The 13,329-nt window shown below is 41.5% G+C and overlaps 1 protein-coding gene across 2 annotated transcripts in view; it reads left to right on the top strand.

The window, feature by feature from the left end:
* The window catches only part of pcdh17 (protocadherin 17), a 55,551-nt gene extending 43,144 nt beyond the window's left edge, over positions 1-12,407 (top strand). The window contains exon 5 of one of the 2 annotated variants that reach the window (XM_070958824.1): positions 7,600-12,407. In XM_070958824.1, the coding sequence (XP_070814925.1) occupies positions 7,600-8,297 (698 nt within the window). In that variant the 3' untranslated portion in view covers positions 8,298-12,407. The remainder of the gene's footprint in view (positions 1-7,599) is intronic. The other variant, XM_070958832.1, reaches the window with a different exon arrangement.
* The last annotated feature ends 922 nt before the right edge of the window (positions 12,408-13,329 follow it).

The raw sequence follows: 13,329 nt of genomic DNA, 5'->3' as shown, positions 1-13,329 counted from the left end.
TGAGAACATCAATCTGGCTGTCCAGATGCCCCCCATCTCAACAACCCACAGACCTTTCTCGCCACCCACAGCACACATCCCTGCTTGCTCATCATTGATTAGGCTTTGTGTGTTTGTTTTTGTTTGAATATGAGCTTACTCTCCTCTTCCTCATCCTCTTGGGTTTTTATCCCTCTCTCTCCTATGCATAAATACTCTCTCCTCGGGGTGTTCTTTGAACAACTTAGCCAGGCATTAACTGACGGAGGGGCCCACAGTTTGTGAGGGAATGCCTGAAGAGAGGACGTGTTTGATCCTGAGATATATGTCCTTGATTCAGTCTCGGTATCGCCAGCCACCGGGCACCCCCACCACTGCTGCCAAGCATTTCCTGCTATGCATCGGTATTCTCTTGCCTCCCACTGTGATAAAAGCTATTACACTGGAGAGAAGTATCCTTTTCATTGTGCTAAGCCACCCACTGCACAATACAGTCCAGACATACTCCCTCGACACACAACCACACTGTCAGTAGAACTTTAGAGTAACCAACAATTTACCACATTTTAATTTGGATCTAGCGATGTTACTTAGATACATTATATTGATTGTGGGCTCCGATGCCATGGATGGAGAGCTTTAGCAGAAAAAGAGGGCATTTAAATCGTCAGTTTATTCCAAAATACCATTTTAAATCACATCATGGGCACCATTTGATGTGGTTGATAGATTTCAAGCAGAGCTGTAGGCCAGTATGAAATGCAGGTCCCATAGAAGACTATATTGAATAGACCAAAGCAGCAGTATGATGGAAACTATATTATATTGCAACCTCTTGAAATAATGTTGATAAAACAGACTGGCCAACTGTAGAGAGGAGCCTGTTTTCCCAGCACAGCTCTGTTTTCGAATCACAAAAATATCAGGTGCAGTAATACACTTGAGTAATGTTCTCATTTTCAACACAACAAAGCTGTGTAAGGAGAAAGGAATATGAACCAGCTTGCTCTCCATATTTGAAGTGATGAGAAGTATAACATTTTCATTTATTTGGATCTATGTCATGATGAAACCAGATACACCAAAGAGGAAACAACAGAGGGAGTTTCATAAGAAAACAGCAGATATTTTATAAAATCTAGTCATTTCCATAAATTGAAGCAGTGGTTACTGTAATATCTACCTCACCAATGAATATCATATTCATTAATCGTATTTTTTGTATGTAGCTCCAGGACAAATCAGCCCTCTAGTCTACCTTGTGATTTCGAATTTCTTAGAAAACAAAATCTGAAATATCTGATGCACACTCTGTTCTCCTAGACCTGAAGTCGGAAATTCTCTTTTTTAACTGCCGTTGTTTGATAGACTGGCGACCTGAGAAGTCCTGAGATATTTACTAAACATTAGGCTCAGTCAGAGTGGAGACTCTCTCATCTGTGCAGTTCAAATATTTAGCCACCCTGATTGGCTGAGAATGTGGGAAAGGGGGGTTGCATGGATCAGCTGGGCCAGATAGCAGTAGGCGAGGAGATTAAAAACACAATAACACACACACACACATGCACACACAAACACACACTGTGAGCTCCCTCAGGTGAACAGGTGCAGTCATGGTCTGTCACAGATGCTCGACGCAATTCGTCAGCTGCCATTCCTCCTGTCCACCTTGGGTGGGTTGGGGGATATTCACCGCAACACAGAGTTAACACACAAACACACACGTGCGTGCGTTATCTCAGATCGTCCTCCGTCCTCATAGGCTGCTTTGGTAGCTCATAGATCTGTCTAATGACTACCCAGGTGTACTCTATGGTGGAATGCTTCACCACCACTGCCATGGAAGCTAAATTGTTAGGTGTTTGCAGCTTTTTACTTTCCTGCGCCTTGTTTTTGAACTCCGGGAACACTCTACCACACTATGAGTTTGTCCTGTATTCAGCTTGCTGCTGCTGCTACTACTTGCCAGCAATAGGCTGCATGTACAGCTCTCCCTTGGTTCTTCCCTCCCTCCTCGGGAAGCACAGTGTGTGACAGAGGGACATTAATCACAAGGCTGGGTAATAAAGCGAGGAGGGATGGGCATGTAGGGCCAGGGGGGCAGGCGTCTGGAGGGAGAAAAGGGTGTTTAGGGAAATCACACCATGCTTTATGACACACACTGATACACAAGCCACACTTTTACACTCACAGGTTTAGGTGCACATCCTTCACACACCATACTGAAAGCTTCCACCCCGAAAGTTTGGAAAATTTAATCGAGGAGAGGAGAAAAAAAACAACAGCTTGTGAACAGCTCGGCATTCTGGGGATGGTGACCAGTTACTTTCTATTAGTCTGCGTTGAGGGAGAGCCCTGTGTCTCCTTGCCCACCTACAGTATGTGTGATTTTATGTGGCCCGTGGCCCTCGTTAATTAAGCATTAATTTATTAAAAGACTTTTTCTGGAAGGAAAACAGAGGGGCATTTTTTTTATCATTTGGAAAGAGATTAGAGGCATTTTATGGCTCAGTAGAAAAAGCACCGTCACTTGCTGTGCTGCTGAAATGGCTGCGGGAGGTTTTCATGATACTGAAATACTATTCTGCTTATATATGATTACTGGCTAAATGACAGCAGAACACAACAATTTAGGACTCCACTGGGCTTAACACTGTATTAAGTTTTTCAGCATTTATTTCTGGCCCCTTTGGGATTGTGAAGTTTTTTAATATCGACCTCATTCCATCTTGACATTTTACAGCTAACACTGTGTTGTGAATCATATCAAGTGGAGTTGTGATAGCGGTTATTGCGTGTATGGGTGCAGTGCGTGTAAGTGTGTCTTCATGGTGGGTATGCCCAGCCATCCTCAAGTGTTTGTTGTGTATTTTCTGTTGCATCTGCACTTGCATGGGGCTCCTCAAGGAGTATTAGAAAAGGGTAGGTTGAAAAATGAGATACCAATAATAGTGTCCTGTTCTTGTAAATCCAGTGCAACTACATAGCAAAGGCTCAGTGCTCCAGAAAGATCAGGGCATGCAACTAACAGAGAGCAGAGAAGGACCGCATTGAAAATCAGACTTTCTTCAACAAAAGAAAAAACTATTAGGAACAAATGAAAATGGCTCATTTTTATCCTTTCATTGTGCCCCTTTGTTACAGATGAATGAAGTCCTTTTTTTGTTTGGTCTCTGTTTTTAGGAACTTTTTTTAGAACTATTAAGTTAGGTACAATGTGAACTCATTCATACACATTCATGCATACAGACACAGTTTCAATAGTCTAGTCTAGCCCTCTGTTGTTCCTTCCTTGCCTTCGTCTGAGTACATGGGTCAGTCATCACACACTGTATTTTAAAGGCTCTACCCTGCTTTTAAATGGAATTCGTTATTGAAATTATTCATTCCAATTATTCATAATTTATTCAGCAAGAACTGCCTCTAAAAATGTCTCAGTCACTTTAAAGAGATACATGTAGGGACTGATTTTTACATTTTAGATAAAGTACCTCACTGGTTCAGAAAGTAATTAACAAATCCTTCGTTCATCTATCTTTCACTTCCACCGACCTCTGTCACCTCGGCTGCTGTTACAATCACGGCAATATCTGATGTTGACAAATAGCACATTGAACCAGGATCACTTCTTCTTTTTATATATTTTGGGCATGTTCCTGAATTAAGGGTTTCTCTGAATTGGTACCTTTTTCGACACTGTGTCCTTTTGCTATTGCTCAAAGATTTCTTAGAGGCGCTTCGGTACTTTGATATCTGTTTCATGTGCTCCTAGCAGTAAAGATAACTGGCAACTACATAGCCGTCCTATCTAACTCATTGTTACCCAGTCTTGCTATTCTGCCCTAAAGCAAGGCAATTAACCCTGCCAGAGGTAGTAAGATAGCTCTGGCTGCTCTCTTTTAAAAAAGGATTCACAAGTCCAAAAGAGTGTCTGGAGTTAATTAAACTTTTTTGTTGGCAATAGAGGTGTAATAAATATCTGATTTCAATCAGGGATTCGGGTCAAGTGTCTACAATAGGGCTGCAAAGATACAAACATCAACGGTGCCTGCCTCCTGACAATTCAATCAGAGTTTCAGTGACACTTTCATTGTAAATTGAGCTGAATTTTGCCTCTTCTCTTTTCTCTGATGTCCAAGTTGTTGTGATCACGCTCTAGACTGAGTAATCGAAAATTCTTGCTGCAAATCACCACATCGTCCCCTGTCTTTTTCATTTGTTCCCATTTGATTCAGGGCCAGCACAGTTATGAGATATACCGACCATTTTCAAGGCTTGTATACGAGATGAGACTTGAGGACACATTTTTCTTTCGCCATACAATATCACTGTCCAAGATTGCAAACTTGATAAAAGAGTGAACAGTGAAAGATAAAGAATGCTGTGTCCCTGTTGTAAACATAGATTGATATCTTGAGGCTTGAGCATCAGATCTTGATGTTCTGATTTTGCAGCAAACACTTAGAATTTCAGCCAAAAAATGAAAGCAATGATGTTGCAAAACGAAAAACAATATCGTGAGGGATTGGGGTCATCAGTACAAAACATGAAGGTTAGAGGACAATAAAAGCAAGTCGAAAGTGATGAAGAAATACAAAAGCTAATAGTATAAGAGTCAAAACTGAAATGTGATTCTTTTTCTTAATGATTTTGATTTCAAAAATAATGACTAAAGCAGGTTAGCCTGTCATCATTGTGCCATATTTCGTCACTGACTGAGAGGTGAATCAAATTTTGACAAATGATTGGATGACTCACTGTATCTTATCATTGTAATTTATCTTGGGCAATACACAGCGCTGAGAGAGAAACTGGAGAGGGAACATTGAGCACGCCCCTGCTAGCCAAATCATCACAGGCAAATGTGTCCTTGGTGGAGGCTTCTGTTGCCCATCCCAAAGAGCTGGTGGAGCCATGGTGGAGAGAGAGAGAGTGAGAGAGAGAGAGATGAATGTCACCCTTGCTCTCATATGTCATATTGTTAGCCATAGATATGAGGAGAACGCCTCAAGGTTGAACGTGCAGCTGAGACATGAATAATCTATCAGGGGTTTCCTCCAACTAAATAGAGGGAAATATGTCTGCATGGATTATTTATGCTTTAATATGCACACGGTGAATGGACAATCACCTCTGAGAGCATGAAGACATTGTAGGGGCTAAGTTAATTGTGTGTGTGTCTGGAATGCATGCAAGCCGAGTATGTGATAGGCAGTGGCTGTCCAGCTGTTAGGCTTGGTTACATGTATGGTGTTTTTTTTGTGGCTTGGTGATGGATTAGAGTAATAGCGTGTTCTGGTTGGAAAGTGTATCCAGGTTTTTATTATGTATGTACAAGATTTCGACCATATCATCAATCTTTGGGCTTTGACGTGTTGTTTATATTTTCTTATTCAAATCTCAAATCACTCTTGCACAAACACAGGCGTGCAAACACACACATAAATGCTTCTCGGTGCATGCAGATGCATTCGCTCACCCCCACACCATTTAAATGGAGTCCATCTCAAACTGGTCTGGCCTCCGCTTTCCAGCTCACCCTATTTCCTCTTCAGATGACTGCCTCGACATGGGAAATGTCAGGCTCTCTTTGCCAATGCTGTTTGGCTTCTTCAAACATTTGTGAAGTGTTAAGCTCATCTCTACAGCTTAGGAGGGCAGTCTCCTAGGAATCAAGGCTGCTGACCCGCAACACAGCAAAGACAGCCCAGCCAAGTGCACTCAAGCACATCCACTCTGCCCGCTCATTTGCATCAACAAAAGATTGTATTAGTCCCAAGTTTGTGGTCTTTAAAGCAGCACTGTAAAGGTCTATGCATGACATAATGGAAGTGATGGAGTGATGCTACAGCTCCTAACAGTAATGCTGCCATTTCACATTTAGTTGAAATGCTGTACAGGTCAGAGCAGCCTCATTCTTATTCCTTTAAATGTTACATTTAAAACAAAGCCTGAGAGAACATCTCTGTTAACAAATACTTCAAAATTTCACCCGTAGACTTTGAGTCTTAAAAGGAGAGTAGATTTCACTAATTTAAAATGTGGTTTTGGTGCCATACTCAAAATTCAAGGGCAAGGGTTCATCATGAGGAATCAAGGTTTAAGTCATCATCATTCAGCAGCGGAGGTGAAAGGTGACAAGAAAGTTGTTTTCTGTTCATTAGAAAAGTGTGAAATTGCTAATTCTGCGACTGTGTTTTTGTTCAAATATTGCTGTCTGACACTTGTGCTTCTGACACTTTCATTGGGCTATACAAACATCAACAATGCAAAAATTAAGCTCCTATGAATAGATTTGCCTAATTCCTCTTAACAAAGAAAGCCGCTTCAGTTCTGCTGCAGTTTGTGCTCTTCCAAAAAAATGGATTTTAGCAAACAAGTAAGTGTAGCATTGCTGTAAGAAATTAGAAGTGTGGTGTTTGTCTGCAGCTTTTGCCTCCACAAACAGGCAGAGATGCATCTCAAAACCAGTATGCAAATTGGCTCAAGCTGCTGCATTTGCTTAGAGGCCTGTGCAAGCAACCTTTTGGTTTTTACTGAAGAGCAGTGTTAAATGCTGGTGTGTTGCGCAATCTTGGGTTTGTTTAACCTGCACCATGTCAAATTTACAATTTGTCAGCTAACAGAATGATTGATGGAGGCCTGTCAAGGCAGAATACTAAAATGTGTTGACAGTATATTACACTGCCTGATGTGAGGATGAGGATGAGAAACAAGGAACTAGATGTACCAATTTCATTCATATTGTCTCAAATGTTGGGATTCTGTCTTCTCTTGGTTTCATCCCACCCGACCCATGGAAAAATTCCATTTATGAGACAACAGATGCTCAGTCTTTTTTTCTCTCTCTCTCTCCCTTTTTCACTTTCGTGCCCAAGAGGGGAAAAAATGTGCTCCTCTCTCTCTTTTTTTTTTCTTTTTTTTTTGCCTTTTTAAATATATTTTTTAACCAAGTTCTGGATCTGTTTGACACAGGCATGAACACTCCCATAATCAGCCAGAGTGTGCATCCTTCTGAATAGAGATGAAAGAGGGGAACACACACTCACACTTAAACACACATGCGTGCACACACAGCAACAAGGAGCACACAAATAAACAGGCACAAACACACGGGGAAGAAGCACAAGCCATTTGGCACAGTCTCTGTGTCTAGGGAGGGCTTCAAAGCCCACTGACATGAATTTATGATAACGGCACTATGCCTTTGCCAAACCTCAACTGTTGTTGTTTTTCTCTCTCTCGCTCCCTCCCCATCCCTTCTGTATGCTCTGCCATCCCCTTGATCAGAGCTTTGGAAAATGCTAGCAGGTGTCCCCCAGTCCCTTGGAAATGTGTGTGTGTGTGTGTGTGTGTACAGTATGTGTATGTGTGTGTGCGTGCATGGACATGTGCATGCATTTACAGTGTTTAGAATGGAACATCCTTGACTGGCTCATCCCTTTTTACATAATTTCACCAGGCTTGGCTCTCCTTCCCTAACTTTGGGCTCTAACTCTTTGTACTGTTCAGTTTCATAATAGTACTATGATTCTATTCTATTCCTCTTCCTCTGTGGTACTGGTGACATAAATATCACTTTCTTCTCCATCCATCCCCTCCCCTTGTTTCTCTCTGCAGATGAGGATTGTGTGAATTGTACGGAGGAGTGCAGAGTACTGGGTCATTCTGACCGTTGCTGGATGCCCCAGTTCCCTGCTGGAGGAAACCAGGCAGAGGGTGTCGACTACCGCAACAATATGTTTGTGCCAGCGGGGATGGAGACTGTGCCTGAGACAGAGACCTACGAGACTGTCAACCCCAATGGCAAGAAGACGTTCTGTACTTTTGGAAAAGAGAGGCGTGACCACACCATCCTGGTTGCCAATGTAAAGCCCTACTTGAAGGCAAAACGTGCCCTCAGTCCACTCCTCCAAGAGGTACCCTCAGCCTCTGGCAGTCCCACCAAGGGCTGCTCCACCATGTCTCCCTGCTCCTCAGTTAAAAGCCCAGCTGACGGAGCTGAAGGCAAACCCCCACCTGCCACCTGCTCTGGCCACTACGGACCCCCTGATGGTCAGTACCTGTCACCAACCAAACAAAGCAGAGACCAGGGGGTCTACCCACCCTTGCCTCCCTCAGACCCCGTGGCCAAGGTGCTCGCAGAGGCCCGCTCCAGGATCAGCCAAGAGGCAACAGGTGAAATGGAGTGTGTCCTGGAGCAGGTGGAGCCCGACGTGAGCCGTGACAGAATGGACGCTGACCAGGTGGTGAGAGACATCGACAAATTATTGCAGGACTGCAGAGGAAGTGAGGCCACTGGCACACTCAGGAAGTGACACAAAGGACCGCAACAAAAAGAAATATGGAGGTAGAGAGAGGAATATAACGCTATTCCAAAAAACTCTCATACCAAAACTGTCACTGTCACCAAAACAAATCAAAAAGGTTAAATGGCTCTTCTGATAGGAGCCCTTTTCACTTTATTTGTTGTTGAAAACTACCAACACTGGATGGACAATGGGAACATTTATGATTTGGCGCCAGTTTTGGTGCTGAGATTGCTCCCACCAAGAAGGAACTGGCTAACAAACATCCGAATTCTGCTGAATTTATAAACTCTTTTTGTTTTGGATTCTTAAGCAAATTGCAGAGGCTTCTGCCTCACCTCGCAAGCTTATCTAAGTGCCCACCAGCTCATAAGTGTGTTGTTCATGGTCTCTCGTGAAATCCTACATATCTAAGCGTGTGTAGGTGGATTTCTGTTATGTGTGATGGCCATAGAAACTGAATGAAAAAGGACTATTTATGGTCAGACACGACAATCGATGTGGAGGCAGAGAAACAAATTCTAATCTATTTGGGACGGTGAAAGATCGAAATACGCAAAACAACCTTATCTTTTCTGACTTTAATATAGGTGTTTAACCTGTGGATCCTGAACATGAAGAGAATTGTTAATCAGGGCTGTGTTCGCAGGGGTTGGTTATGGACTTGCTTGAAGGGGATTAAATGCTACACTGAAGGAGGATTATTAACAGTGTAACCATATTTCACCTGTCATTTGTAGCCACATGTGTAAGTTGTGTCTGTCTCACGCCTCTATTTAAACATTCATGTTGCTGGCCGGTGTAGTTGCACGCACCAATTTTACACATGTGCACTACACTTTGTGCACACACATGCTGACACACTCCCATGCACCGATGCCTCTACACACACGCAAACACACACGCACACACATACACACTAAAGCTTATACACCGATGGCCATCTGTGTAATTGTCTTATACATGAACATCATCAGCTTTCAGTCCCTTGTGTACAGTGAATTATCATGTGTGTGACTATGCCTTAAGGCGATCACAAGTTGTATAAAAAGGGACATTTTTCCTCAACTGTGAAAAGATGATATCTATATGATTATATAGATGATTATATGTATGAATCTATGTATAGTGTCCAAATATTAAAATATTTATACATTTTGTAAGAAAAAAAGAAATGAGGAATCTCAGCAAAAAAAGTGTCCTCGAGTTATGGTCAAGAGTGAGGTGTTAACTCAAAGAACTGCAAAGGACACTGCCATTGTTTCGAAGACAAATATCCAAAAATATAAACAAACAAGAAAATGTCCCTTCACATTATCACTATACATAATATCATTATATGTGTAAATGTATCCAATTTAGATGTGTTTACATCAAAAAATTGACATATTTTTGTTGATTTTACTGCAATTTCTGTGCATTTGAGCCAAATTGTTATGTGTACAAAAGCTATATTGTGTATTTTATTAAATTAATATATAGTTGTGTTGCAATATACATGGGCTTATATTGTATTTGGCAAAAGTTGCCTTAGTAGCTGTCGAACTCTGTGAGTTTGCTTTAGTTTGGGTTTTTCTTGGTGTTTTTTTCCTCTCTATTCTGCATCTTTGCAGGCTGGCTTCAGTGCTTTTGAGATGTCGCCTCTTTTTACCCTGAGATCCCGCCGGATCAAATACAATAACTGTTGAACGCTTAATGAGCCAGCTGATCTAGAATACAATTCAAACCAACAAAAAGCAACAACCACAAGATAACAGTTTGAATATTTTTACTGAGCAGATTTTTACACGGCAGCTATTTTCTTTAACAATAACTAGTATGCGTATCTTGTGTTCATTATGTTTTTACTTTCTTTCCAAAAAAGAAACCTGCCATATGGAAAGTGGAGTGGTTTCCTTGGTGATCATAAAACTGCCTTACTGTCTCTGCGGAGAGCTTGTTGTATCTGTGGAGCTTGTGACTGCTTATAAAGCCCTGGTCCACCAGAATGTGCATTTTCTATAAAGGACCAAAAGAGGTTCTTTTTCAGCAGTCTGTGTTGTTTATGTATGTACTCCTTCTCTATACATGTTAGAATTCTCATACTTTGCAGAGAAACTTGACATCTGAAATTCTATCTGAAGTTACTTTGAATTTGATGTCTTAGCTGTTTAGGTACACGGTTTATATAACCAAGTGTCTTCACATTCAGGCTTTCTTAAAAAAAAAAAGAAAAAATACTGTAATAATAGACATTTATTTTTGAAAATTTTGGCACATTTCGGCCACTCTCTGAAATAAGAATGAGAGGTGCTTTTTCTAATATTCTCTGACAGTAAAATAAGCGGAACAGTAGGCTATTAGACTAGATGTGTTCTGGTAAATATGTCCACAATCACCAAATCTATTTAAGATGCAGCCATGAGAGGGAACAGTGACTTACATTCATACGGCTTCTGGTGTGTTTGCTGTAAAGTGTGTGTGAGCTGAGTTGAAATCTTGACAGCAGATGTAACGCGTTCAGTCCTTCAGACATGTCACATCCGAGTATTTTGGTATTTCTGTTCTTGCTTCTTTTTCTTAATCGAGGTACATGTTTGGACATTCTCCTGTCATTCTGCCATTCTGCTGTTATCTTTTGCCTGCTTGCCATCTTTTTTTATTTCACTATTCATTTGTTTACTTTTCTCCTTTTCAGCTGTTTGCTTTCTCGCCTCTGAGGAGCAAAGCAACTGTTAGCTGCTCTCCTCTCTTTCGTCTGTAAAGTGTTTGGTTTCGGTTTACCCTTGCTCTTTTCCTGGGAGATGGCAGAGGCTGTTTTTAGAGAGAGCTTGGAAGATTTGATGGAGGAGGAAAATATTTATGGTTATTTTTAAATGAGATTTTTTTTTTTATCTCTCTCAAATATCTGGATAAATAAAGTAGGCCTGACATTCACATCATACAAACGGCACAAGCAGTTAAAATGTGCTGTTCAAGGGGCACTCTGCAACTGTGATCCCAGTAAAAATGCTGTTTTGCAGACCCACACAAATAGAAAAAACCGGGCAATTCAGCGGCACACTGTCTTTCATTTAAATGCATAGCCCCTTAAAGGTAAAGTGAAGGGCTGAAAGAGAGGACAAAACACTATCCATACAAATGTCACCCTTCCACACTTATCTTCATGGTTTATTTTCTCTTTATCTCATTGTCCTCATGCTGGATCAAGCGTACTCTACTCCGCCTGTGCGCCTGTGCTTGATTTGCTTTCATGCCTTCATTGTTTGACAGAACAATTCCTTTCTTCTTATTTAATTTATGTCACCCGTGTAATATGGATTTCATTCCAACTCGCATCAAACCCTTACAGCTGTGGTCTGTCTTTAATTTGGCCATTAATCAGAAAAAAGTGCAGAGGTCACCCCAGGAGTGTTTTTTACTCCGTTTGGCTGCCACAAAGAGTCACTGTCATAACTCAGGCACATCTGAAGTGCTGTCCCCTCAAATGGTGTTCCCCTGGCCTGGCCACTGTCTGCACACTCACAAACTGTGGGCAGGAAATGAGCTGGGTCCAGTGGAATGAAGGTACTCTCTAAAGCCATGCCCCCTCTCTCAGGCTATTTGCTGTCTAATAGAGCAGAGGCTGCTGCTGAGGTCAACACAGACAGAGATTGAGCATAATGTAAGGTCTTTCCTTGTCTAATTACACACTGCTGGAATCATACACTGTTGGCAGTGCATTCCTCAAATCTAGAGTGGGTGATCTGTACCCTCTTGAGACTGTTGGTTTTATCAAGTGATCAGGACAGGGCCTTGTAGGATGTGGCTAACCACCTCTGGTCTCTGACTCACACTGATGCAGGTGCACACTGACTCAGACAGCCACTGCTTCACACACATAGAGACAACATGCCATTTTGGTTAGTTAAAGCAAGCACCCACTGTTTGTCAGTGTTGTCCCCTCACCCCCTCTCCCCCAAGCCCACACTGATAGCATAGGGCTCCACGCTACAATGGGCAACTGGTGAAAAGACCAGAGACATTCATTTGTTTGGATTATTTCAACTGCTATTGTCTAAAGGCTGTGTTCATTGTGATCTATCTAAAAAAAGGAAAAAAAAGATGAAAAGATCAAATAAAAAAGCAATTACTAATAAATGTTTGCTCCTGTCCTTGTATGAGGTGATTGAGGAATGGATAGTCATGGCTTTGATTTAATATCTCCTCTCCTAAGAGATAACCTGGCACATGATATTTTTGTTCCTTCAAGCTTCTGCAAGGCCAATTTTGCCTTGTCGAATGGGATTGCACTGTTTACTTTGACAGTGCCAGCTTACTTTGGAAAAGATAAGAATTAACTTTTTTCAATTGCATTCTTTGGTTTTAAATGTACATAATGCATGCACCTCGTTCCCAAGCACACACACACACACACACACACACACACACACTGAGTTAAAATTTTGCTTTGGGCAAATGATCTTCCTTCATTACATTGGTTCACATTTTCGCCACACAAAAGATTACTGCTCATGCTGGTTTTTTTTTTTTCTAATTGCTCAGAGGCAAATAAATTGGTGCTTGAAATTATGTGTGCTAATGCTTCTCAGATAAGATGTTGCGCTCCACCCTTCAGCTAGATTCACATTCAGAGGCCAATTTGAAGTCTCTCCAACACTGGCCTGTGGTTAGAGAAATATACTCTATGTTTCCTATTTGCTTAGTCAAATCTGGTTTGCTAAATGCGTAATTAATGACTATTAGGTGTTAGAAGCTAAGGGTGGAACATCCACTGTCAGAGGCAGATGTGACCTCCCTTGTGGTGTTTAGTTCCCCAAGAAGAATTGTAAACAAACTTTTAAGAGCTGACTGGTGCTTAAAGTATTAGTGTTTTCGAATGGGTTTTTAATGTCCTTTTTCAGTGTTTCTCAATACAAATGACAGACCATGGAAGCTAATGATACACGATTACGTTTATCTCTGGAAACTATTCCATCATCACTGTTTAATTGCAGAAGTACATATGGCTGTATGCTTTTGTGACTCCACTCATCAATTGGCATACTGCTGTCTAAGGATT

The sequence above is a fragment of the Chaetodon trifascialis genome, chromosome 1, assembly GCF_039877785.1.
Source record: "Chaetodon trifascialis isolate fChaTrf1 chromosome 1, fChaTrf1.hap1, whole genome shotgun sequence".
NCBI lineage: Eukaryota > Metazoa > Chordata > Actinopteri > Chaetodontiformes > Chaetodontidae > Chaetodon > Chaetodon trifascialis.
This window is presented reverse-complemented; position numbering and strand designations above follow the sequence as displayed.